The sequence below is a fragment of the Zea mays genome, chromosome 6 (assembly GCF_902167145.1).
Source record: "Zea mays cultivar B73 chromosome 6, Zm-B73-REFERENCE-NAM-5.0, whole genome shotgun sequence".
NCBI classification, from domain to species: Eukaryota; Viridiplantae; Streptophyta; class Magnoliopsida; order Poales; family Poaceae; genus Zea; species Zea mays.
The window spans coordinates 161,810,519-161,837,398 of NC_050101.1; the positions used below are offsets into that span (position 1 = coordinate 161,810,519).

Genomic DNA, 26,880 nt, shown 5'->3' on the forward strand with positions numbered 1-26,880 from the left:
TCAAAGGTTGGCGGTTTGCCTAATGGAACGGAAAGTAATGGAGTATGTCTAGGAATGCGAGGGTAGCGTAGGGGGATCTTACTAAACTTCTTGCGCTCATGGCGCTTAGAAGTAATGGAAGGCGCGTCGGAGCCGGAGGTGGAAGGTGATGAAGTGTCGGTCTCGTAGTAGACCACCTTCCTCATCTTCTTTTTCTTGTCCCCACTCCGATGCGACTTGTGGGAAGAGGGTTTCTTATCCTTCCCCTTCCCTTTGTTGCGGGACTCTTCCGATGAAGCCTTCCCGTGGCTTGTAGTGGGCTTGTCGCCGGTCTCCATCTCCTTCTTGGCGTGATCTCCCGACATTACTTCGAGCGGTTAGGCTCTAATGAAGCACTGGGCTCTGATACCAATTGAAAGTCGCCTAGAGGTGGGGTGAATAGGGCAAAACTGAAATTTACAAACTTAAACACAAACTACAAGCCGAGTTAGCGTTAGAAATATCAAACAAGTCCGAGAGAGAGGGTGCAAAACAAATCGCAAGCGAATAAAGAGTGTGACACGCGGATTTGTTTTACCGAGGTTCGGTTCTTGCAAACCTACTCCCCGTTGAGGTGGTCACAAAGACCGGGTCTCTTTCAACCCTTCCCCTCTCTCAAACGGTCCCTCAGACCGAGTGAGCTTCTTCTTCTTAAACAATTGGAACACAAAGTTCCCGCAAGGACCACCACACAATTGGTGTCTCTTGCCTCAATTACAAGTGAGTTTGATCTCAAGAAAGATTGAGAAAGAAAAGAAGCAATCCAAGCGCAAGAGCTCAAAAGAACACAACAAATCTCTCTCACTAGTCACTAAAGCTTTGTGTGGAATTGGGAGAGGATTTGATCACTTGAGTGTGTCTAGAATTAAATGCTAGAGCTCTTGTAAGTAGTTGGAAGGTGGAAAACTTGGATGACTTGAATGTGGGGTGGTTGGGGGTATTTATAACCCCAACCACCAAACTAGCCGTTTGGTGGAGGCTACTGTCGCATGGCGCACCGGACAGTCCGGTGCGCCACCGGACACTATCCGGTGCGCCAGCCACGTCACCAGGCCGTTGGGTTCCGACCGTTGGAGCTCTGACTTGTGGGCCCGCCTGCCTGTCCAGTGGTGCACCGGACAAGTACTGTAGACTGTCTGGTGTGCCACCCGCGCGTGCACTGTTCCTCTGCGCGCGCAGGCGCGCATTTAATGCGTTGCAGTCGACCGTTGGCGCGAAGTAGTCGTTGCTCCGCTGGCTCACCGGACAGTCCGGTGTGCACCGGACATGTCCGGTGAATTATAGCGAAGCGGATTCCCGAAGCTGGCGAGTTCAGAGTCGCTCTCCTCTGGAGCACCGGACACTGTCTGGTGGTACACCGGACAGTCCGGTGAATTATACGAAGCGCCTCTGAGAATTCCCGAAGGTGCGAAGTTTAGCTTGGAGTCCCCTGGTGCACCGGACACTGTCCGGTGGCACACCGGACAGTCCGGTGCGCCAGACCAGGGCAGCCTTCGGTTATCCCTTTGCTCTCTTTGTTGAACCCTTTTTTTGTTCTTTTTATTGGCTTAGTGTGAACCTTTGGCACCTGTATAACTTATAGACTAGAGCAAACTAGTTAGTCCAATTATTTGTGTTGGGCAATTCAACCACCAAAATCAACTAGGAACTAGGTGTAAGCCTAATTCCCTTTCAGTTACCTGCGAAAGGCAACTGGCTGTTGGGGTCAATGGGAGGAATGACCACTGTAGCAGAATTTTGGTTCTTCCGCTTGGGCGCCATCGCAATCTCGTTAGCGGATTGAAGGGAAGCGAAATCAGAGGGAAGCAGAGTAATATTTGGAGGCAGCAAGGTGAAGTTAGGGCTCAGAACGCAGAGGCATGCGGTGACGTGATATAAATGGGGTTTTCTTGGGTCAGACACCATTTCTAAAAAGTGTCAAGTCATCACTCGGAAAAAGCAAGACGTCCTCGCATAACTCGACAGCTACCTCTAAAGCGCCGACGTGGGCCAGCATAACTCGGCGGCTATTTCTAAAGCGCCAACGTGGCCTAACCTAACTCGGATGTTACCTCTGAAGCGCCGACGTGGCCCAATATAACTCGGCCGTTACTTCTAAAACGTTCACATGGTCCAGAACAGCTCGGCAGTTATCTCTAAAAATACCGACAATGCATAACTCAACCATTTTCTCCATGTAAACACCAGCAGAACCAAATGTGACTCAACAATTATCAGTCATTACTCGGGTGTTACCTCTAAGAACAACGACAACGCTGGGAATGAATACAAGCTATCGATTGACTATAAAAGAGCGATGGAAAAACAAAGATGAGATACTTAGAACAAGTCAAAATTTTCTTCAATATATCGATAAGGGAAGTACTTCCGCAAACTCAAAGACCAACTCATTATGAGCCGGCCTTTCTTCCCTTTTCCGCTACATTACACTACCACACTACTTACACTACTCTATACTACTAACTACTACTACATTATTTCACTATTACTAATACTACTTCTACTACTACTTATCTATACTAATATTTAAGCCAGCGGCGCTTTGCCGCTGGCCCTGCCGCTGTCGCCGTCGTCCTTGCCGGTGCCGCCGTCGCCGTCATCGCCCTCGTCATCGCCGTCACCACCGCTCCCCTCCTCGGACGAGGAGGACTCCAGTCCTCCTCGTCCGAGGAGACATCGGACTCATCCGAGCCCTCGAGCCCAGAGCGCTCGACGGCCCGGATGTACATCCACACCTCGGTGGCGATCCCCTAGGAATCGTCCGAATCATCGGACGACACCGGGGGAGAGGCGTAGGCCTGGCGACCCCTCGGACTTGGAGGAGAACTCCTCCTCCGAGTACTCGGAGTCACCGAAGTCCTCAGAGGGGGGACTCGGCTCTCGCTTCCGCTTGTCACCGGAGTGGTGCGATGAACTTCCGCCTTTCTTGCTCTTGCCCATGGTGGAATAGAAGAGAAGAGAAAAGAGGAGGATAAGCAACAAATGGTCGAGAGATGTGTGAAGACACCAGTGAAGCAAGCGCTCTATTTATAGGGGCGGGGGGGGCAACCGCTCATCTCCTACCGCGGTCACTGAATAGTCGCAAAAAATCAATACACAATTCAAATCGTTTGGAAACAAGTCAGGCGGCAGACGCCGTTTCACGTAACACGACACCCATTGGGACTGAAGTCAACTGCTTGGACGATAAGATTACACCCCACGGTCACGTCAAGTTACTACTCAGGTGCAGTTTGCTAAACGCTCGGCGCACCAAGCCGTCCCTTGGCTACACCCATTGGGGGACGTCCAGGAATTTTCAATAGATTTTCCCAAGCAATCGCATCCATACAGTATACACAATGAATGTATCAAGACAGAAGGAAGATATCGATAGAGATCGGAGGAAAGCCAAAAATAGCTGCTGAAGTATAAGTCTAATCAATAGAAGCATTGAAGCACGAAGCGAAATGAAGACCAGCCAAAGAGCCATCTACCGGACGTCTAATCTGTCACCCATCAAATAAATTTCAAACCTAACAGGACATGGGTAGACCGCATTGCTCATCTCAAAGGCAAAACCATATGTTGATCTCTAAAGCATAAAACTGATGATATAATGCTGAATTCTAAGGCATTCGATGAAGATAAAATGATGATTCCTAAAAGCATGAGATGAAGACCTTTGAATGTATTATTTTCAGTAATCCACTCAAAGCTCGGGGGCTACACCCATTTGGTGCACCTCCGGTGCACCCAACGAATCATTAATCCAGAAGACAGAATGCTGATCTCTAAAGCATGAACTGATGATGAAAGGCTGATTTCTAAAACATAAGACAAAGATGAACCAACGACTTCTAAAAGGCAGGAAATGAAGACCTTTGAGTGGATTATTTTCAGTAATCCACTCAAAGCTCGGGGGCTACACCCACTGGGTGCACACCTAATGAATCTTCAACCTCCAAAAACGAAGTGCTGGTCTCTAAAGCATAAGTTGACCGATCAAAGCTCAGAAGCGATGACTGGATAAGCGTACTGTCAAAGCATCCACATTTTAAAATCAAAACTGCAAGCTGGACCTAGAATCTTTGGGCCGATTATTTCAAAATCAACTCAAAGATTGGGGGCTTGTGGGGGACAGATATCCCTCGGGTCCACTAGAAGGTTAGAAGACCTCGCGAAAGGCCTTGGGCCCATTGTTTCGCAAGGCCATCCCTTCGTGGGCCTGGGGAGGAATGTCTGACATAGTAGATCGACGCAAGATTGGATCAACTCAAGCCCAGGCAGCCCAATGAATTTAAGCATAATCCACAGCAGTGATCCGATTCTCCCGCGCTGCGCCCTCAGGCATCAGAACTGAATGATGATAAGTCGGCAGAATTATAGGAATATAGGCTTAGTCGGTTCACTATTACGTAGGCGCACGTTGTTATCATATCCGCATGTAACGTCCCACGGTCGAGTATATAAGGCCTAGGGGGCAACCCCTCAAAGAACAACTCACTCATTTAGCCGTCTACTCAACTCTCTAGTATCCCTCATACTAGAGAACTCCCCGGTGACCCACCACATAAAAGATCCACACCAGGAAGTAGGGTGTTACGCCTCTCTAAGCGGCCCGAACCTGTATAAAATTGTCCATTGTCTCTCGTGCATCTAGCATGAACCATCGAGCTACAGTCGGTAACACTGTCCTACTCCAAAAAGCACCTCGAGGGGCAACCCCGGGTGCGTGGTCGGACCCAAAACACTGACAGGTGTCCAGGCCTCAGTCGTAATGATCTGGAGATGTGGCGGCACTGGAGGACCTCACCTAGCTTGAGGTCTGGATGACCCACGCGGGGTCCAGAACCACTCCCCGGGGTCCAGAACTGATCTTGTAGTCTAACAGAGTGTTTTACTCCAAGGGCATGGAGCTGCTCCAGACCTCCCTTGCGGGATCCAGAAGTCCCATGTGGAGGTCCAGGCCCCGTCTGTGGGGCCCCAGACCTACGGTCGAAGTTGCTGATTACTCCTCTCTATGGGACTTGTGGTTATGTCGGTCCAACCCAGGAGACATGCCTAGCTAGCCCTAGGTCACATATGGTGGGGCCCGAGCCCTGAGTCAGGCTAGACATCAAGTGGTTCCATGGCTATGGGCAGCCACAGGGGTCTCGCCTTGACCCAACAGGAGTGGGTACCCAATATTTAGGGTATCGACAGATGCCGATAGTATTAGTTGGTGTCCACAACCTATACTAATGTTAAGTCATCAGTACTAGTTGAAAACTCCAACTGATACTCATGTACCTCGACCTGCCGCCAAGAACAGAAATGTCTTTAGTACCGGTACTAAAGGTCCATTTTCAGTTCCCACCTAGAAGTTTTAGTTCCAAAAGTGCCCCTATAACTTTGGTTCCCACCCAGAACTATTAGTTAAAGCCCAAAAGTATTTAGTATCAGTTCTTTTTAAATCGACACTAAAAGGTGTCCTTTTGGTTTCCGTCGAAAAGTCTTCAGTATTGATTCTATGAAAGAATCAGTGTTAAAGTGTCCCCCTATAACTTTGGTCTTTCCCATGCCTTTCTCATTGTCTTCTTCTTCCCATGTCCTCCTCAATGAGCCCATCGAGCCCTCTCCACACACCACCACTGACCCCATTGAGCCAGCGCGCCCATGCTCTCCCTATGTCACTAGTGCTCCTGTGAACCCCTTGCTAGTACCATCTATGAGGAACACCATAAGGAGGAGCATATGTAGGAGGAGCGTCATACGACCCATAAGGCGGATATTCCTAAGGGCTACTTTGGGAACCTCAAATCCCCTTCGTGATTGGAGGGGATTGAGGTGGAAATAAACTAATTTTCTCTTCAATCCCCTTCAATCCCGAAGGGGATTTTAGTTTCCAAACTAGCCCTAAGGGTATGTAGGAGGATACAAATACACAAAAGGTTGTGGAGGAAAAGCATCGATGGAAGGGGCTTCAATGGTAGGAGGAGCATCAGTTGTTGGAGGATTAGTAAGAGGAGGCACATCAACACTTGGTCGGTATGGATATGGAGAATACAAATAAGAAAAGTGAGGTTGCAGAGTTAGAAAACGAGGATGAGCAGGAATATCCTCTCGCCGATGATGGACAGAAGAAAGACCATCGAATAAGACTTGCCCGACATAAGCAGAGGTCTTGGGATGTTGTGAAAATTGCTCGTTGAGCAAGTTCGTGAACATATCAAATTTGATACTCTACATCGAATCTATATTGAAACATAGAGAGGAAGGCTACGAATGAAGGAGAGGACACGTGAATTAGAGAGGAAGGTGTGTGACTGAATAAGTACCCCTCTCTTTATAGGGGTGGATTCATGTTTTTTATTTATTTTTTTGGATTTTTAAAAATTCAATTTGTTAAAATAACGTCAACCAATTGATCGACACCACACAAATAGGTTGTTGGTATTGATTGTGCCTAATCAATAGTTCAAGCGCTCCAACGTCACAGTCGGTACCGACCGACCCGATCTCACCACAATTAGTATCGACATTGATGACCATTCGATAACCCACCAAACGACCAAATCGTATATCGTTAAACCATGACATCCATCGATCCATTGATCGACCGACCGAGTCACCTATTATTGGAGGTGTGACTGTCGATATCAATCACCGGCTACACCACACAAGTAGTGGATATTGGCCAATGCTATATGAAACCGAGCCAATGGCAATTTTGCCATTATCATTTGTGGGCTTCGCCAGTATGCCATCGGGCCCACAAATCATAGACACAGACGGTCCCACCAGTCATAGACACGGGATGGCATAATAACAGGCAGCCAAAATTGAGAGTGGCAAAATAGCAAATTTCTCGAAACCTTATATAGACGGTCTGTTTGGTTCTCGTCTAACTGTCCTAAAGATTATTCGGCTAAATTAAAGAACTACCATTAGATAGAAAAAATTGACAAACTGTAATGTCAGATGGTGAACCAAACGGGCCCTAATCCAGCGGCAGTCAGGCACTCGCCAATCGCCAAGACTTCTTCAAATCTGGCCCATTGACGCGCAGCCAGAGAGAGGCATCACTCCGCGTGCCCGGCTCGCCCCGCCGCCCGCCCCAAATCCCCTCGATCTCTCAAATAAGCGGGAATGGGAATTGTCGCCGCCGCCGCCGCCACGACTGCCACGTCCCGTCTCCTCTACCGCTACGCAGCCGCTGGCAGCGACCGCCATAACCGGCACCACCTCAGGTACTACGCGAGTCCGTATCCTCTCTCGCTGCGCTGCGGCTCCGGCCGGCGTGAGGCGGCGGCCCGGGCGCTCCTGCCCGACCGCGTTACCCCGTTCTCATACGGCGTGGATGAGGACGCGGATGACCACCCGCGCGAGGAGTGCGGTGTAATCGGGGTCGTGGGCGACCCAGACGCGTCGTCGCTGTGCTATCTGGGGCTGCAGAAGCTACAGCACCGCGGGGAGGAGGGGGCCGGGATCGTCGCCGTGGGCGGGGACGGCAAGCTCAAGTCCGTGACCGGGCTGGGGCTCGTGGCCGACGTGTTCGCGGACCCGTCCCGGCTCGCCTCGCTCCCGGGCCCCGCTGCCATCGGGCACGTGCGCTACTCCACGGCCGGCGCCGCCGCGTCGCTGCGCAACGTGCAGCCGTTCCTGGCCGGGTACCGGTTCGGGCAGGTCGCCGTGGCGCATAACGGAAACCTCGTCAACTACCAAGCTCTGCGGAACAAACTCGAGGCCAGGGGATCCATCTTCAACACGTCCTCGGATACGGAGGTCATTCTCCACCTGATTGCGACGTCGCTGTCGCGGCCCCTCCTCGCCCGGGTCTGCGATGCCTGCGAGCGCCTTGCGGGGGCCTACTCGCTCCTGTTCCTCACGGCCGACAAGCTCTTCGCCGTGCGCGACCCACACGGGTTCCGCCCGCTGGTGATGGGCCGCCGCCGGAACGGCGCCGTCGTCTTCGCGTCGGAGACGTGCGCGCTGGACCTCATCGACGCCACCTACGAGCGCGAGGTGGAGCCTGGGGAGGTGGTCGTGGTCGACCGCCGCGACATGTCGGTGGCCTCGGCCTGCCTCGTCCCGCACCGCCCCCGCCGCGCCTGCGTGTTCGAGCACATCTACTTCTCGCTGCCCAACTCGGTGGTGTTCTCGCACGCCGTCCACGAGCGCCGTACCGCCTTCGGGCAGGCGCTGGCCGAGGAGTCCCCTGCCCCGGGCGCCGACGTCGTCATCCCGGTGCCCGACTCGGGTTTCTACGCCGCGCTCGGGTTCGCACGCGCGTCGGGGCTCGAGTTCCAGCAGGGTCTCATCCGGTGGCACTACAGCGGCCGCAGCTTCATCCAGCCGACGCAGGCGATCCGGGACCTCGCCGTGAAGCTGAAGCTCGCCCCCGTGCGCGGCGTCATCACCGGCAAGAGCGTCGTGGTCGTGGACGACTCCCTGGTGCGCGGCACCACCTCGAGCAAGATCGTGCGGCTGCTCCGCGACGCCGGCGCGCGGGAGGTGCACATGCGGATCGCGAGCCCGCCCGTTGTGGGCTCCTGCCTCTACGGCATCGACACTCCGAGCGAGGGCGAGCTCATCTCCAACCGGATGGACCTTGATGGCGTGCGCCGGGAGATCGGCAGCGACTCCCTCGCCTTCCTCTCGCTGGACAAGCTGCACAGCATCTACGGCGAGGAGTCGGGGAACTACTGCGACGCGTGCTTCTCGCGCAAGTACCCTGTGCTGCCCACGCTGGCCGATCCGGCCGCCGAGCTGGAGGATTGAGCCAGGAGCCAGCCAGGTGACCTACTGACCTCTGCTCTGCTTCGTCTGCCAGTACGTCTAGGTCGTTGGATTCAGCTCTGATTCAGCTCTGTTCGGAGTGTTGGATAATTTTGCGCGCCTCAACCTCAAGGCTGTAGCTTTATAATATGGTGAAGAAGCTCTTTATCATGGTACTGAAGGATTACCAATAAGAAAATGACAAGAAAAGGCAAAGTCTAGTAATTGTGTCCGCCCTTGCTGTGCCGTTGTGAACTTGTGATCTTCATCAAGTTACTGCTGATGATCAAATTATCATCCACGGCATTGCTATGTTTTGGACTAATTCTGAACATAAAATTTTGCATTGCGCGCGGGGGTCAGGCTGCTAGCTAAACGCACCCTAAAAAAATCTTGTTTTTGCACAATTTTATGCTTTGTGAAGCACGTAATTTCATTATTATTGTGCCCCACTTGTGACCGTAGTACACCTCCATTTTACAATTTCCCGATAGCCTCTAGTACTTTGCTGTCTGCGCGCTAAACGCAGCCCATTTTAGTTTGCAAGGACACTGAAGAACGCTGCCATGCAATCCTTCTATCTATAATAAACATACATATGCTGACATGCATGCCTCTGTCCACGGAGATTAGAGATTGCCTGCCTTTGTCTTGTAAACGTAAGACGTTGAGAAGTAAGCGAAAGCGAGAAGCTCCAGCGCGGCGAGCGCTGCAAGGAGCAGGTAGAAGTAGTCTAGGTGACCCCGGTTGAGGTCGTCGGCGAACCAGCTGGTGCCTCCGTTCCTCGTCGTAACGGCATCAATCACCGTGATGAGGAAGCTGCTGATGAAGCTGCCGACGCCGAGGACGCTGAGGTAGAGCGCCAGCCCGAGGCTCTTGAGGGCCCCGGGGACCTGGTCGTAGAAGAACTCCTGCATGCCGACCATCGTGAACACGTCCGCGGCGCCGAGCAGCACGTACTGCGGCACGATCCACCACAGGCTCATGGGGACCGCCGCCGTGCCGGTGCCAGAGCCGTCCACCAGGCCGCCGCCGCCGGCGTCCCTCGCCGCTCGCAGCCGCTTCATCTCCACCAGCACGGCGACGACTAGAGTGACAAGGGACAGCGCGATCCCCGTGCCGATCCGCTGCAGCATGGTGATGCCCGAGGCGGCGCCGGAGACCCTGCGCGTCACGGGCACCAGGACGCGGTCGTACAGCACGATGCAGGTGACGATGCTGGCGCCGAGGAAGCACTGCAGCGCCGCGGGAGGTACCTGGAACGACCGCCCGATCCTCCGGTCCAGCGTCGCCGCCTGCTTCGTGAAGAGCGTGGGCGGCTGCGCGAACACCGCGCCGTAGAGCAGGCACGTCGCCCATATCGGGAACAGCCTCGCCAGCCCCTTCACCTCTTCCGCGAGCACGGCATCGTCCTGGGCGAGCTCACCATGTCCCAGCTCCACTTCACGCGACCTTTTCCTCCAGGCCACGAACGCGTTGCGGAAAAGGGACGACGCGCTGGCACTGGCACCAGCACCACCGCGGGAGCCGTAGAACCTGTAGGTCCTCGTGCCGAGCAGGAAGATGGCGAGCGCGAGTAGCATGGCCATGGACGGCACGCCGAAGCCGAGGGCCCAGCCCACGTTGTCCTGCACGTAGCTCATGAGCGCAATTGTCACGGTGGCGCTGGTGCACAGTCCCATGTACCACCAGTTGAAGAAGGATGCCCGGGACACGGACTCGTCGGGGTCTGTCGCGTCGAACTGGTCGGCGCCGAAGGCCTGCACGCAGGGCTTGTGCCCGCTCTGGGCGATGGCCACCAAGTAGAGGGAGGCGTAGAAGAAGGCCGTCTGAAGCGAGGAAGGCGGGCATATACCTTCTCCGTCGTCGGCGGAGTCACGGCATTGCTGAGGCGATGAGAAAACTGATGACAGCGTCAGCATCCCAAGGCCCTGCCATTTACCAAATCTGGGTGAGAAGAAATGAATAATGCACATAGCACATATATGTAACACTCTCTCCGTTACAAAATATTAGTCGTTTTAGCTCTTTACCAAATCTAGGTGAGAAGAAATGAATAATGCACATATCTATATACTAATCTTCATTCCAAAATATTAGTCGTTTTAGCTCTTAATATTTATGTCTATGTTCAAACGGATGATAATAAATCTAGACACATATATAAAACAAATACATTAATTATTGTATGAATCAACTAAAAAGGGAAATAAATTTTATTTTGGGACTGTAGGAGTACTACTCAGTACTCACACATGGTGAAATTGTGGCTTTTTGATAAAAAAGGCAGTGATTTGTGATTCATGCAACAAAGCTTTGTAAAAATCTTAGCACAGATACATGGACGTGATATGTGGATATGCATCTTTAAGTAGACTTGCATACTTTTGCCGCTCCAATTTATTTGGTACATGATCATACTGTTGAATAATTAGACAAATTCCAAATTAAATTCCGAATATAAATCATGACCAAATCAGAAGAACTGAAATAAAAGCCAAATCAGATGATGCGTACTGATTAGACTTACTGATTGTTGGCGCGCGCCAGGATCAGCTGGGTCGACGAGGTCAGCAGATCACGAGCAGTCGCGTGAAGACGCTTCCCAAAAACCTTATTCGCCCTCTCCCGGTGCAGGATCTAGAAGACGAAGGGTTCCGGAGACCTGCTCTCCTGATCGCAGATGCACCTCTGCGGTCGGGACGAAGGGAACTAAAAGGCGGCTCAGCTATGAAGAGAGGCGAAAGCGAACTGGGATCTGGGATGATATGGAGGCTGGCTGCCGGGCTCCTTTTATAGGGCCAAGTCTGCGACCCCCTGTGCTTATCCGCCCACGAAAATCTCGCAATCAGTTGAGATTTTATAGCGATCGGTTAGGATAAGCGTAACAGCCAAGAAACCAAAAAATCAAACGGCAAAAGGTAGTCGCGCCCCCGCAAGGCGAGGGGCCGGATTTCGGCGGACCATTCACGCGCATGTCGTGCGCCCGCGCCCTTCGCCCCGGCCCGGCCCGGCCCGGCCCGGCCCGGCCAGGCCAGGCGAGCGAGCGCGCGTGTGGCTCTCCACACTCTCTCCTCTCATCCATGACTTGGTGAGTGAGTGTGGCTTCCATATTTAAGTTAGCTCTACTCCACAAGAGCTAGCAATATGGTGCTATTGGTTCCACCTATCCCTTTGCCATCCACTTATATGGGCTTTTGAGATTTTCCTGGGATTTATTTGAATAACTTAATTGGGCCAAGCCCATAAATCCTAACACATACAACATAAGTACATCACATTTCTTTTGATGCAATTCGCAGGAATCACAGTAGCCTTTGGCTGTTTGGATCGACACGACTACCAACATTTTCACTTTTGACGTTAGTGTATAATTCATTTCTTGGGGGAAACATGATCCGAGTTTCCAAGGGACGCAAACGTTCTATCGGTTGGTTACGCTTCTAATCCGAACCGAACGTTTGTTGCCCAAACTAGGCTTAGCGTGACTCGTTTTTCGTTCCCACATTTGGTTGGCTCCGTTTGTAATTTGAATGCGACCACCGGCCGGTAGTGCTCCACTGCTCCTATTTCGCCTCTGGACTGCCAGGCTCCACTGAAGGATGTGCACGCTCTGATTTCTGCTGAGGCCGTCACACTGAAAACGACCGAACGAACCAAAGACGTCTCCAAAGAAGATACGCACATGCGCAGCACAATCAAGTTGAAAACGGGGGCAGTTGCACAAACGTATTGAGGAGGTCGCGTGGTCGTCTTGAATTCAGATCCACAACGCCCAGGAGAAGACGTGTCCAAGGCCATAGAGGACGGTGGTTCTAACATGCATGAAAAATGGAGACTTTTTTTGGTGTTATACGAGAGATAGGAAATAGGGTGGATGGTTGCAGCCTTGCAGGGGCAGGTCGCTCGATAGTCCGGTCAGCCTCTACGCGTCCGGTGTCCGGACAGCAGGATGCACGGTCAGCTTGGTGAACTTGCTATACTGCTGAGCTATACGGCCTACGGACTCACAACTGCCAGTATACATAAACCCACAAAAACACATGAATACGTCAAGTATGAAACAGGGTGCATGACAGCATGAGCGTCAGCTAAGCTCATACCCAACCAAACAACCAACAGTCATTGTCTGGTTCTCGGGATCTATTCATCACTCCTTCAGATGAATAGACAGGAGTTTTTTTCCCCTGAACTCATTTTATAGCATGAATTTTAGAATGTATGATTGCTACTTGCTAGGCAGTTCCATACTTCCATTCCATCCATGCGCCTCTCGTGCCGAATTTTATACTCGGTCGTGATCGTGGACAGCAGGACAGGTCAGCGATCACATGGCAGCAAAGAGTAACCCATGCAATGCAAGCACGGAGCGGGAATTGATAAAAGTATGTCGGGGCGTGAGATGGGAGGAGAAGCGGTGCGTGGTTGGGGGCTCACCGTGATGTAGAGCACGGAGGAGGCGACGATGGTGCGGTAGCGCCCGAGCCAGGAGTCGGCGACGGCGGCGCCGAGGAGCGGCAGCATGGACGCGGCGCCCGACCACGCGTTCACCGCCGCGGCTGCCGCCGCCGTGGTCTGGCCGAGCGGGCCGGTCAGGTAGCTGATCAGGTTCGACGAGATGCCGTAGTACGCGAACCGCTCCGCCACCTCTACCCCTGCACGCACCTCCCCGGCAGTGAGCGGATCGAATCGAGGTCGGGGTCGAGCGCCGGCGACGGCGACGGCGAGCTACATCGCGGTGGGCAATGACTTACAAATTATGAAGAGGGCGGATTTCCAGCCGCCCGTGGACGGCGCGCGGCGGCCGTGGAGGAGCGGGTCCGAGGAGGCGGTGCCGGAATCAGACGCCATGGCTGGCTGGCGACTGAGGTTGGCGTGCTTGCGGAGTGCGAGGGAGCCCTCGCACAGAACCTATTCTCTCAGCGGAGGCGTGGGCGCGTCTGGACGAAGGATGAGGCGTGTGCAGTGTGCTCTTTCGAAATAGAGGGACAGACCGACTGAGGGAGTCAGCAAGGGGTGGGGCGCTGCCGCGCTGGGCGGGTGGTAGTTGGTTCCTCCGTCTTTATTCTTAAACCCGCATAAAATTATATCTTAAAATTTGTTTAACGAGGATAAAAGGAGACAGAAATTCACATATTTGCGGGTTCAACTTTTCAAGTCAAATCTCCAACCCATAACTAATTGGTTTCTTTTTCCTTCTACTTAGGGCTTCAAACGAGCCGAGCCGTGACTGAACGAGCTGGCGAAAGAGGCTCGGCTCGATCTTGCCTCGCGAGCCATATTCTGGTATTTGTTGTTGCATTATTTAGTGAATTAATATCATATAAATTTGAAATATAAAATCATCATTCAACATTATAAGTAATTTAAATTATAAAGTGTAATATATTCATCATCAAAGATTACAAATAAGTTGTTATCCATAAAATTATCTAATATTCATTATTATTCCATAAATTGATCATTTTTGCAAGGCTCGCAAGCTGAAACGAGTCGGTTTGGCTCGGCTCGCTGCAAAAACGGGCTCAAAGAAGGGGCTCGGCTCGTTCGAGGCTCGCGAGCAACTCCGAGCTCGAGCCGGCTCGCGAGTCTCGAGCTTATTTTCCAGCCCTACTTCTACTCGAGAAATAAAAAAATGGCAGAAAACTTTTTTTAACCTATAAAACAGTTAACGCTTATCACCTTGGTCTCTTTTTTTTACCAGAAAAAAAAACGAGGTCTCTTATGTGGTCTTTATTGGGTTAAGAAAAAAATACAAGTTACAAGTTCTTCGTAAACAGTCAGCATGTAAACGATTCTTTATTCTTTATACATAGTGTCTTTTAATCGTATTTATAATATATGGATTTGGAGTTGTATCATGTAGGCTTGAAAAAACGATTCAGTCTCAGAGTTGTACATTCCTAAAAATTGAATGACCACATGGCCCACCAATTCATAAAAAACGGGAATCATTATCGAAGGTAAAGTTTGGATCACAAATCCTAGTTGAGGAAAAAAAGAGAGATTTACAAGTACGATGCACCATAACCTATACTATGTACTTACTCCTCCCGCTAACCATCAACAGTTGCATGTACGGCTCCTCTGTTCTTGTACTTGTATGTCACCGCGAAGAAGACATAGGCGAGGAGCTCGACGGCGCTGAGCGCCGCGAGCAGCCAGTAGAAGTAGTCCACGTGGCCACGGTTCAGGTTGTTGGAGAACCAGCTCCCGCCTCTGTCCGTCGTCACCCTGTCTATGACCGACACGAGCGCGCTGCTGATGAAGCTGCCGACGCCGAAGATGCTGAGGTAGAGCGCCAGCCCGAGGCTGCGCAGCTTGTCGGGCACCTGGTCGTAGAAGAACTCCTGCAGCCCGACCATGGTGAACACGTCGGCGGCCCCGAACAGCACGTACTGAGGCACCATCCACCACAGGCTCATCGGTACTGGGACCTTCGGCTTGTCCACGAGTCCAGCGTCCCCCGCGACGCGGAGCCGGTGCTTCTCGACGAGCGCCGCGATCACCATGGACAAGAGCGAGAGGAACATCCCCGTGCCGATGCGCTGCAGCATGGTGATCCCTGATGGTTTGCCGGAGTACCGGCGCGACACCGGCACGAGGACGCGGTCGTAGATAGGGATGATGACCACGATTGTGACGCTGATGAAGCTCTGCAGCGCAGCAGGTGGCACCTGGACGTGCCGCCCGATCCGCCGGTCCAGGGTCGCCGCCTGTTTCGTGAAGAACGTCGACGACTGCGAGTACGCCACCGCGTAGAGCAGGCATGCCGCCCATATCGGGAACAAACGGATGATGGCCTTGGCCTCCTTGACGAGGCCTCCATTATTTCTCACTGCAGCCTGCTCCTCCACATCGACGCCAGCACTGCATAGATCGACATGGCAATGAGATGATGTTGAGCTGACGAACAGATTGTGCTCCGCATACAGTGACAGAGTATACATACCTGAACCTTGGCGCATCTGCTGCGGGCGGATCGAGTTCTTGGGAATCCTGAACAAGCTGGCCCGCCTTGCGCCTGCTCCGCCACTCAGCGAAAGCCTCGCCGGCACGAGCGAACAGGCCCTGCCCGGCAGTGACGTAGTACCGGTACGTCCGAGTGCCAAGAAGGAATACGGCGAGCGCGGCTGCCATGACGGCGCACGGGATGCCGAACCCGAGGCCCCATCCGATGTTGTCCTGCACGTAGCTGAGGAGCACGAGCGTGACGGCAGTGCCGGCGCACATGCCGAAGTACCACCAGTTAAAGAAGGAGCTCCTGGAGACAGTCTCCTTGGGGTCGGTCTGGTCGAACTGGTCGGCGCCGAACGCCTGGACGCACGGCTTGTGGCCGCCCTGCGCCACGGCCACGATATAGAGGGAGACGTAGAAGAAGGTCACCTTAAGGCCAGACGGCGCACAGATCTGGCCCCCTGCGGCGGTGCACTGGTGGCCGCTGCCGGAGGAGAGGAAGGTAGAAAAGGCCAACATACCCAGACCCTGCATTCGTTAGTCAGAATCAGAGTATTCGTGGACGAAGAAGACAGGAAGAAAACAAAACGTGATCGAAGATTCCAATGCACGAGAATATATATGGCGCGCGTGAAAGTTTGATGCATATAGTCACTCATCTCAAATCTAATGACTCTGGTTGTTCTATATCTGTATTAATATATTAAAAACCTAACATGGACACATGTGCTACAACGGCTTCATCCTCTACGCTGACACTCTGGTCTCGCTCCACGCGCCACGTCTCGGGGCCGTGTCATGTGGGTCCCACGCCCAGCATCCGTACAGCTACTACCCCGTGGATCCTACACCATCAGCTACTACTACTACCCTGTGCACCAAAGCGTCCACGCAGCCAGCTACTGCGCTTGCCCAGCACCCGATTCCGCTCGTGCAGCTAACCACATGTAACTTAATGTTTATAAATAAACAATAATTATATCAAAATATAGTGCAGAGCAAGCACTCAAACCACGACTCCTACTCTAAAAATTTGGGGCTAACCACTAGACCACATGTATCATAGTGTTTAGAAATACACAATAATTATATTTGTTACATGCTACTTTTCTAACTTACAACTTATAACACACTTTTATACTTGCTTCTGTATAACATAAGCATAGTGTATAATTATCTCTCTCATATGATTTAAGATAATATACAAATATATTACATATACAAATATATTTACTTAATTATTTGTGTCTAAATTATAATTATTATCATGAAATTCAATTCCAACGGAACAAACGGTGCCTTAGAGAAAATGAGGCCTATCAGCTTGACACTACAGTAAACGAAGAAATTTCCGACGGCTAAAACCGTCGGACATAAGATAAAGACCGTCGGAGATAGGTTATGTCCGACGACATTAACTTATCTCCGACGGTTTTAAGCCGTCGAGGATAACGCGTCGGAAATAGCATTATGTCGGACCGTCGGAGATAAGATGTCGTAACCGTTTTACCCGCCGCCTGAGCCCACTTCTGTTATGTCCGACGGTTTTGTAGGAAGCCGTCGGAGATAGAGTGACTGTCGGATATTCATCAGTTTACTGTAGTGTGAGGTGTTTGTTTCAGTTTAAAATCAAATTCTACCTGTTAAAATTTAATTCTGTCAAACAAACGTTTCGTTTTTTCAGTTTGCTTTTATGAGATTCGTTTATGTGAAAATCGTTGATTTCAACGTGAATACATAATCCATTAAGTAGTTGTGATGGGAGAAATCATCGGTTTCTAGATCCTGAATCTTACATACCCTTTATCTTATTTTGTGTAAGCTCCATAATTTTTAGATTCTTATAACAACTAGATTATTCATACGTCTATATTCTCAGAAAAACTTTTCGGACAAAAACCGTACCAAAAAGGCCCTAAGATCCATACAACGAAGCAGGTAGGTAGGTCCATAGGTGAAGACTGTAGACTGAAAGGGAGAAAGGGATGGAAAATATCTGAAGATTGTAGACTGTTGCTGGTGGCTAGATGCTCCGCTTGAGTTTTGAATGATCCCATCAGCGGTGATGTTTACTGCAACGACGTTACGACAAACACGACGAACCAAAAAAAGTGGCCCGGTAAGCCCGGGCCCGGCGATATTTATTTGAGCATTAAATTGCCGCGACATTGTCTCAAATCCGTGAATACTACTCCCTGAGTCGCACGAAGAATATCATATCTCAATTAAAGATAAAAAAATACTAATAGTTATAATAGTAATGGATACCGTTTAATTAAGTATAAATTTTTTTTACAATAATTAAGAGTCATAAATATAAATATTATCCAATAAAGATTTGGTCAAACATAGATATTTTTACTAGCACGCAACCCGCATTTTTTTTTTAAGAGAGTGACAGTACTCAGTAAGCAACCTGTAGATTGAATGCTTTCCAGATCTCGCCCAGGAACGAAGTAATCTTCAAAGAAGGGCGAAGGGCTAATCTATATACTAAAAACAACGAGACAAACGTGAAAGCGATCCGCCGATTTGGCATCTGGGTTAGTTTGCTTACGAGGATGTAGAGGAGCGAGGCGATGACGATGGTGCGGTAGCGGCCGAGCCACTTGTCCGCGAGGGCCCCGCCCAGCAGCGGCAGCAGCTGCGCCACCCCGTTCCAGGCGTTGATGGCCGCCGCCGCCGCCGCGGTGCCCTGCCCGAGCGGGCCAGTCAGGTAGTTGATCAGGTTCGCCGACACGCCGTAGAACGTGAACCGCTCCGCGATCTCCACCGCTGCAACGATCGCTAGCTACTGATGACTATGCGCTCTGGTCGCCATACGAAGTAAAGAGATGGATCCATCAGGAGGAGCTAGCTAGACTTGCCTATGATGAAGAGCGCCGACCTCCAGCCGCCGGTGGCGCCGCGGTCGGCGGGGCGGCCGTGGTAGTCCAGCGCCGCGTCGCGCATGCCCTCGGCGCGCACCAGCAGGGAGTCGGAATCCGATCGGGAAGGCATCGTCGCCGGAGGATGGCGAGTCGGGGCTTTATCGGTACTGTCGTCGGTTCAGAGCGAGTAACGGCCGGAGAAGCTGGAGATGAACGAGCTCCGGCACGCGGAGCCGAGAAATGGCAGGCGCAAGCTGTCGCTCGGCGAACTCGAAATTGAAACCAACCAACTAACCTGGACAACGGGTGGAGTGGACTTGCGGCGGCGGAGGCTTTGTAAACCGAGACGAGAGTGAGCCAGTGAGGTAGGAGGAATAGGATGCTGCTGTTCGCCCGCCGCTCCCCCGTTCCTATTGGTTATTGCTGATTGTTGTACGGACCCAGGTGCATGCAGACAAAACGACCGGGCCAGCCTGGAACAGTGGAACTTGGCATATCAGATGCACCCCACGTCGGACTCGGACGACAGGAGTCGACCGGTTCAGTCCTCCTTTCTTTGATGGGCCGTCGTGTGTGGCTGGTTATGGGCTGAATTACTCCTGTGAAATCATTATAACCGTTTTCCTTTTGAAAACAATGACACCACCTTTTTTTTCTGCAAAAGGTTTGCGCATCATTGCAATTAAGGTACAAGACTTTAACTATACAGACGACATGCTTCTATCAAATGCTCTAGGATGTCTACGGGATAACAACGGAAGGCTGGACCGTCCTATCGTACACGTTAGGGGCTAGTTTTGAAGCCACAAAACTAGAGAGGATTAAAGGGGCTCCCAAACTAACCTGGACTAGTTTGGGAGCCACAAAACCGAAGAGTATTAAAGGGGCTCCCAAACTAGCCCTAGTAAGCAGATGCAGTCTAACAAGTGGCCCTACGTCTCCGTCACTACCTATGTGATTCGTTATCGTCTGGAAATAGAGCATGCAGTGGTTCGATGTTGGATGGGTTCAGCCGAGCATCGAATAGCTTATCATATATAGGTATTCCTTCCCGACCTACTTGGTATTGAAAGACCCATGGTCAAGTCCATATGTTGCATGATTAGAATCTCACCTCGTTTGGAGGACGACACTTGAGAAGGACTCTGAGCCACTAATCATTTGCTCCAAAGCGATATGACTAGGGATGGTAATGGATCACGATCCAAATGTTTCTTCACAAATCGTTTAAGTCATTAACTAATTTAGTTTAAAAATGAATAGAAATAGGGCTCAATCCTAATCCGATCCGATTCTTAAATTTATAGTGTAAAATTTAGGCAACATATGTTTTGGAGGCTTACAAATTAGCGGAGAATCCACCTTCTTTAGCACTCGATCGCTGAAGCTTTTAAGGTGGCAGGTGGTAGAGGTGTCGCTCACCATGATCGAATGGGTGTCCTGCAATGTGTATTGAGGAGGCAGTGTTTGTCGTAGGCTCAAGGTCATTCAGTTTTCACGGAATGGTGGTCTAGAACATTTTTTTTGTCGGATTGGTTCTCTAATTTATATAAGATTCGATCAACTGGAACGATTCCTGATGTATTCTTGGACAAACGAATAAGGCCGATCAAACCCTGGTGCATAGCCCTCCTTGTCCTTCCCTTGTTCAACCGCACCCGAGGAGGCGATGTGCGCCACCATAGTGCCATGTCGTGCGCATCCTCTTGCTCATGTAATTATGTAATGCATCACATCTCTTTGCCAGTTATGCACATTATAATCAGCCTGAGCACTAAACATGGTGCCTTAAAACAGATTACCGACAACCTTGAACGCTTTTTCTTCATCAAGAGTAAACTATTCGGGTTTCCCTTGTGTGGTGTGATAGAAGTTTATTGTTGGCAACGTAGATCATCTTACCATACCATTTCTTGCAAAAATGTCCTACTAGCAAAATCAAATGTCTAATATCTATTTTTGGATTGTTAAGAATTTAGGTAATTTGAGTATAGTACATATTTGCACATATACAAAAAATCTATAGCAAATATGTGATGTCATATATGTGCTTGCGTGTAAATCTACTACTCACTCTAGTAGCAAACACAAAAAATAGTGTTATACTCATCATAGTGGAAACTAAGCTAAATTTCACAAATTCAGAGACCAGGGTGTACCCTACGGAGGGACCAATGCTTAAGGAACCAGTGACTCCATTCACATAAGTTAACATTGTATGTCGCTTAAAGTAATGAACCAGGTAGATGTTCGTCGCGCCATCACTCGAACGTCCACTAAGATTGAGATCTTCGGTAAGCAGTCGCGAAAATACTCCATAAAAACCAGAACATCCGCACAATCGAGCGCGTGTCTCCACTCAACAATTCTGAAGATGTGCTCTCCCAACTCTCTGTATGCATAGAGGAATGTGACGAGAACGCTCTCTCTCAACTCAATAGATAAATGAGGTGTTTCCATCTTTGACGATCTATGACTTCTCGCGTGCTATAAGTAGAAGATAATGGCATGAATTTTGAAAAGATACAAAGATGAAATAACTGTCATGATGTTTGTCCATTACTTCATCCATTATATGCCCGTTACACCTCCATCAATCCACTTGTTTCCTCCTCTATTGGTTAACTCAGGTAGCAAATAAATCCATCTGCACACCAGTCACAAACACGATAACGACCACGACATATCTGATGGCTGTGAAGCCTCTAGACAGTTCCGAAAGTGCTGGAGGACCTAGAAACTCTAGATGAACCCAAACAATCCTAGAGGGTTCGATGACTTGAAAGTAGAGATGACAATGGGTAAATACCCACCGGGTATTACTGCCCCATACTCATACCCACGACACAAAAATAACCTCACCGGGTTACCCATATACACTAGCGGGTATGGATTTATCCCCATACCCATACCCATGTGGGTATGGGTCACCCGTACCCACAAAAATTAAACAACTATCAAAATATTATACTATACAAATGACAAGTATATCCATATAAATATCATTACAAAATTTTCTAGCATCATTTAACCATCCATTCAACTCACCAAAGATAATTGGATAAAGTAGTAACACTATGATAGTACTACATAGCACATTACATGTTCCATTACATGATCATTAAATTGTTGTTAAATAGTAAAAAAATTGGATGACTGAAGTCCAAGTTCATGCTTCAGATAAGTTTATATTGGGTATTTTATACCTACGGGTTAACGGGTATGGGTGAAGGCGGAACGTTCTAATACTCGTTTACCCATTGGGTGAAGATTTTTGCCCAATAATAGACCCACGGGTAGAATATTTAGCCCACATACATACCCTAATGAAGTAAATACCCATCGGGTATCGGATCGCGGGTACCCATTGCCATCTCTACTTGAAAGGAAGCAGAGCGCCCGAGTGCCTCGAAAGGACTTGGAGGGCCCTTGACACCCTCGAGGGCCTCGATGCCTTGGGATGCATTTAATGTATGCCTAGAATTTATTTAATAAAATAAAATATAGAACATATCAATATTAAATCTAGCGTTACTTATACTTCTCTTAGTTAACATTAAGATGAAGTGATTTTCCCTTCGTTCTTTTTAACTTTTCAAGGTGTTCTCATGCATGCCCTTTGTGTGTTATTATACATGATTCAAAGTGTTCTTTTCAACTTTCTAACTAGCTCGCCAATGCACACGCACCTCATCGACCCATGTCCCATCTACAGATCAATTGCGCATGTGATCCCCACGGTCCTCGTTTCCTCTCCAATAGCAGGGACGGGCCGCGGAGAGATCAAAATTGGCAGGTTGTCGGAGCAACTGGGGTGACGAGGAGATCGACTGTGATAGCTTACACACGAGGGCGCTGCAAAAGGGCGACCTGCACTGCATGCACTTGACTTTTGGGTTTTGGCACAGATGGAGATGGTTCGGAAAATTACGGATACGGAGCATGCAGTCAGGGAACTGTTTGTCCATTGCAACGTAACCGCAAGCTAAGCTGTGGTGCTATGACTAAAATTATACTTTTTAAGAATTTAGAGCATCTACAACAGGTGGCTCAAAATAGTACCTTAAAAATTAACATACTGCATTATTTAAAGTATTTAGGGTTCTAAAAACAAATTGTGCTTTAATAATGAAGCTCTAAATAATGTATTTTACGAAGTAAATTACATTATCAGGGGAAAAAAATAATGAGAATAGTGTATAAAATGACGAAAGTCACTTCATGGTGTGCTATATATTTTTCTATAAAAATTTGTAAAATAGAATATGTGTTGAGCACTATATTTTAAAGATAAGGCACTGATTTAAAGTGTTGTTGGAGATACTCTAGGTAATTAAAGCTCTCAAGGGGTTTGTTCTAAAAAGAAATCATCGGATGTTTCTTTTTTTGTACTGAACATGTACGAACAATCTCTTCGCGTCTCAATACAGATTGCTCGTTTTATGTCAATTAATCCAAAAAAAAAAAACTTCGCCAAGTACGAATTTGACGGTTCATGCAGGGAAGCTAGCTAGCAAGCAGCGAATCGAGAGTTTTCATGCAAAGCGATGAATGAATCAACGGCCAAACAAGGAAGCAGAAATTTACTATTCGGGGTTTATTTTTTTCTTACGAGGATGTAGACGACCGACGCGAGCACGATGGTGCGGTAGCGGCCGAGCCACTTGTCCGCGAGCGTCCCGCCCAGCAGCGGCAGCAGCTGCGCCGTGCCGTTCCACGCGTTGATGGCCGCCGCCGCCGCCGCGACCCCTTCGCCCAGCGGCCCCGTCAGGAAGGTGATGAGGTTCGCCGACACCCCGTAGAAGGAGAAGCGCTCCGCGATCTCCACCGCTGCACGCACGCACGCATCCACCGGTCTCATGATGTCAGCAAGGAAATTAAACCAGCGTTCGCCGGCCGGCCGCCGCTCCCGCGTCCCAAGCGCGCGCGGTGCAAATCAACCTCTGCTATGCGGTATGCGCTGCATGGATACGGACGATCGGACCGCGGACGCGACTTGCCTATGATGAAGGAAGCGGACTTCCAGCCGCCGGTGGTGGCGCGGGAGGCCGGCCGGCCTCGGTGGTCCACCGCTGCGTCGACGGCGGCACCGTCTGCTGCCGCGCCTGCGCCCGCGCCCTGCTCGTCACCGTCCGCCATTCTTGTGAATAGAGTTCGATGTCTTCTGAAACCGGAGGCAGGGGCTATATCCTCGCCGGAGCACCGGTTTGGGGCCCGTGTACGTACGTACGTACTATGAAGAAATCAGGGCAATCAAGCGCCGCTGGAGATTGGAGAAGGCGGATCGGAGATGACAAATGAGCTAGCTCGTATCTTCGTGTTCACTTTTTATTTCGCACGAGTTTGACTTCACTTGCCGATTTCGGGAGCGGGATCGTGAGAGATACTATACTATAATATGAGTCTGTGAGGCACGCGGTCAACTTGCTTCGATGTGCATCTGCATCCACGACGCAGTCACGCAGTCAGTGGTTGGCCTCATCGGCGGCGCGCGGCGCCGGAGACGTGTACGCTGGATCCCTCTCTGCACGCTACCTGGTGAACACCGTGGATCGGAGGGGCAGCTATTGTGCCTGTCTGTGCGTATATATATAGAGAAGACGGCACTAGTCACACCCGACATGCTCTCATCCTCCAGCTAGCGCGTTCGTTCGTCGTGTTCGTGTCCCCCTCCCCTGGGCCCTGTCCAGCCGCCAACCTGGCCAAACCGGCGAGCCATCGCCCGACGAATTGAAGCCACCGGTATCCGCGGTTGATCGCTTTGCACCGCCCACTGCCGAGACGCGGCCGGTGGGTGATCTTTCAGCCAGAGTATACAAAAAGGCAGGGACGGAATTAAACTTTTCAACATTCGAAGCTGTCTAGCATCCATCCAAAGTCATAACTTTGAATTGCTGAACTTTTCATATTACCACTTTTGGTTTCTGAGTCCTGTGCACGAAAATCACGCTCATGCAGTCAAAGGCTAGGACTGTACAAACAACTCGCAGCACCCGTACAGAGTATTCTGGGCATAGAGACCATACAAGTACATTAAGGGCCCGTTTGTTTCGTTGAAATTGAATTCCATTTTAATAATTATAATTTAGACAAAACTAATTAAGTTTATATATTTATATATGTAATATATTTGTATATTATCCTAAATCATATGAGAGAGATAGTTATATACTACATTTATGTTATAGAGGCGCAAGTAGAAGAATATGCTATAAGTTGTACATCGGAAAAACAGCATGTAAATCTATAGAATCCATTTTCATCTCTCACCTTATGAATTTGAGGTAGGCTTATATGATAACATTGGAAAGTGGTGGAATGTCATATTCTACAAAAATAGCTTATTCCATTAGTAAGATTCCAATTCCTCGAAATGAAAGGAAACAAACGGGGCCTAAGCTTCTTTTGGGTTACTTGTGTTCGAAGATCTTCTTCTTTGTCGAAATTATCGACTTCTGCTTGCACCTTCATTGCTTGCGCGTACACACGAAGGTTCTCTATAAGTTGCTTCAACCAAAGGCCAGCTTTATCCATTGTTAGTAGTGTACCTGAAACACACTTATTTATGCCGAAGTGAAGATTAAATGAGAACATTCAGTAGAGTAGAGCCCCCAACACCTACCAATACGAATTTTCAACAACGAAGTTTAAAGTTGGTTAATACATCAATAATCAAATCACTTTCAACCATTTAGAAATGCTTGCATGTGTATAGACATGTTTGTGAAACATTACAACTAAGTAACAAAGATGACTTTATCCACATCAATGATGAGAATGAAAGTTTAAATGAATCTCATGTACTGTTCCACAACTTGCTCTAGAAATAGCAAACCAACTATGTTGTGGTCCTAACAAACAGTTTAAAACATTGGAATTTTTTTGGGTTAGAAAGTATTAACGGGGAATATCTTATGTAAAGATGGGTGCTATTTCTTTTTTTTTTCTTATAATGCTTTAATATTTTACTTGTTGCACAGATGCTCTTGGTGTATCCTATATCTATAGTATGGATCTATCTTCTTGGTGTTATTCTATATCTATATAAATAAAGCGAAACATCAATAATACATGTTTGGATATCCAATTATCAAGAAACATCAAGACTGGATAATCATATTTGAATTTCATAAAAGCACTAAGAATCGTGACCACCTTCTAGAAGTTTACTTATGTGCGTGCATACATGGTAACTAACCATTACAAAGAAAACGATAACGACAACTTGATAGCTTTCGATGAGGACGGCATAAGTTGAAGGTACATTGCTCAATGTTCCACATCTAACTTTAGCAAATCTTGAAAATTTTTGTACATTAAATTAACATCATACAATTATGGAGTCCTAAAGATTTCTCGTTATTAAATAAATGTCATACGGTTATAGATTTCTGGGATGTGTAGACATTAATAAATAAACCCTATATAGTTATAAAGTACTGAAGATTTTTGGACATTAAACTTTTTGTAGAGCAGTCCCGATCTAGAGTCTAGATTGCTTTCTCACATTCAGTGGTAGTAACCGGTAAATATCTTCAAACTTAATGTCTATATTGCTTATTAAAGATTTCAAAGTAGCAAAATAGGTGCTACAAAAACTTGTACTGTAGCTCTCAAAACTCTATGGAGTTTACACCTATAGAATTAGAGTGTTTCTTGATCAACTCTATTTTAAAGTTTTGCTCTAAAATAATGCCAAACACCGCCTAAATACTCCTAAATAAATGTTATACAGTTTCCGAATCCTAGAGCTTTATGAGCATTAGATAAACGTCACGCTTTTAGAGTCTTAAAGATTTTTAAAAATTATATATGTGACATACGATGAAGTTTTAAAAATTTATAAGCATTAAACAAATAGTCTAACTTCAATTATAGATATTTTGTTTTTTTTTAATATATCGTATACATTATATAGATAGATATAATAGAAAAGTATGTAAAAATGATCGAAACATTTTATAATTTGGAATGGAGAATGGAGAGAGTACTTCAGCGCGAAGTCACTTAAAAACATGTGATGTTTCTTACGAGCCTTTTGAATATTCACTCGGTAGACGTGAAATTATAGATTCCTTGGGTATCTACAATTTAAAGTAAATGAATTATTCAATGGTATAAATAAAATCCATTTATACCGGACCCTTTCTCGACCTGCGCTGTGCGCTTGTTCTTTCTCAACTTTCTTCTCAGCTCGAAATTCATTTTCGGGACGAGAACGTATCCTGTGTCTATGGAGCTCTTGTGCTCATATAAACACTTTAAATTTGATGTATTTATTTTTTTATTCAAGTGT

At 48.6% G+C, this 26,880-nt stretch overlaps 3 protein-coding genes across 5 annotated transcripts; 1 reads left to right on the plus strand and 2 right to left on the minus strand.

Annotated features, from left to right (window-relative positions):
- The first annotated feature begins 7,059 nt into the window (after positions 1–7,059).
- Positions 7,060–8,932, plus strand: LOC103630426 (amidophosphoribosyltransferase, chloroplastic-like). The gene has a single exon (NM_001346981.1). The coding sequence runs from the start codon at positions 7,129–7,131 to the stop codon at positions 8,758–8,760; it is 1,632 nt and encodes a 543-aa protein (NP_001333910.1). The 5' UTR covers positions 7,060–7,128; the 3' UTR covers positions 8,761–8,932.
- Positions 8,933–9,170: 238 nt separating this feature from the next.
- LOC100382172 (Protein NRT1/ PTR FAMILY 5.10) lies at positions 9,171–13,791 on the minus strand. The gene is made up of 3 exons (NM_001349036.1): positions 13,512–13,791; positions 13,195–13,412; positions 9,171–10,688 (listed from the first exon to the last, which is right to left on the minus strand). The coding sequence occupies exons 1-3, from the start codon at positions 13,606–13,608 to the stop codon at positions 9,387–9,389; spliced, it is 1,617 nt and encodes a 538-aa protein (NP_001335965.1). The 5' UTR covers positions 13,609–13,791; the 3' UTR covers positions 9,171–9,386.
- Positions 13,792–14,637: 846 nt separating this feature from the next.
- LOC100281589 (uncharacterized) lies at positions 14,638–24,152 on the minus strand. 3 transcript variants are annotated; one of them, XM_035959576.1, is made up of 6 exons: positions 23,585–24,137; positions 23,197–23,414; positions 18,582–19,057; positions 18,272–18,489; positions 15,710–16,242; positions 14,638–15,627 (listed from the first exon to the last, which is right to left on the minus strand). In XM_035959576.1, the coding sequence occupies exons 3-6, from the start codon at positions 18,712–18,714 to the stop codon at positions 14,814–14,816; spliced, it is 1,698 nt and encodes a 565-aa protein (XP_035815469.1). In that variant the 5' UTR covers positions 18,715–19,057; positions 23,197–23,414; positions 23,585–24,137; the 3' UTR covers positions 14,638–14,813. The 3 variants fall into 3 exon arrangements, with proteins under 3 accessions (XP_035815469.1, XP_035815468.1, NP_001147980.2); XM_035959575.1 differs by lacking the exons at positions 18,272–18,489; positions 18,582–19,057 and having other exon boundaries at positions 23,585–24,152; NM_001154508.2 differs by lacking the exons at positions 23,197–23,414; positions 23,585–24,137 and having other exon boundaries at positions 14,692–15,627; positions 18,582–18,918.
- Positions 24,153–26,880: the final 2,728 nt, after the last annotated feature.

Bases quoted from the DNA above. Each gene is read 5' to 3' on its own strand.
- LOC103630426 (NM_001346981.1), top strand. From the start codon at position 7,129: ATGGGAATTGTCGCCGCCGCCGCCGCCACGACTGCCACGTCCCGTCTC.
- LOC100281589 (XM_035959575.1), bottom strand. From the start codon at position 23,723: ATGGCGGACGGTGACGAGCAGGGCGCGGGCGCAGGCGCGGCAGCAGAC. The intron at 16,243-23,196 runs GTAAGAAAAAAA...TAACGAATGCAG, and splicing joins CGTCGGTCGTCTACATCCTC to GGTCTGGGTATGTTGGCCTT. The intron at 15,628-15,709 runs GTATGTATACTC...CGATCTATGCAG, and splicing joins GCAGATGCGCCAAGGTTCAG to TGCTGGCGTCGATGTGGAGG.
- LOC100382172 (NM_001349036.1), bottom strand. From the start codon at position 13,608: ATGGCGTCTGATTCCGGCACCGCCTCCTCGGACCCGCTCCTCCACGGC. The intron at 13,413-13,511 runs GTAAGTCATTGC...AGGTGCGTGCAG, and splicing joins ATCCGCCCTCTTCATAATTT to GGGTAGAGGTGGCGGAGCGG. The intron at 10,689-13,194 runs GTGAGCCCCCAA...GGTAAATGGCAG, and splicing joins CCTCCGTGCTCTACATCACG to GGCCTTGGGATGCTGACGCT.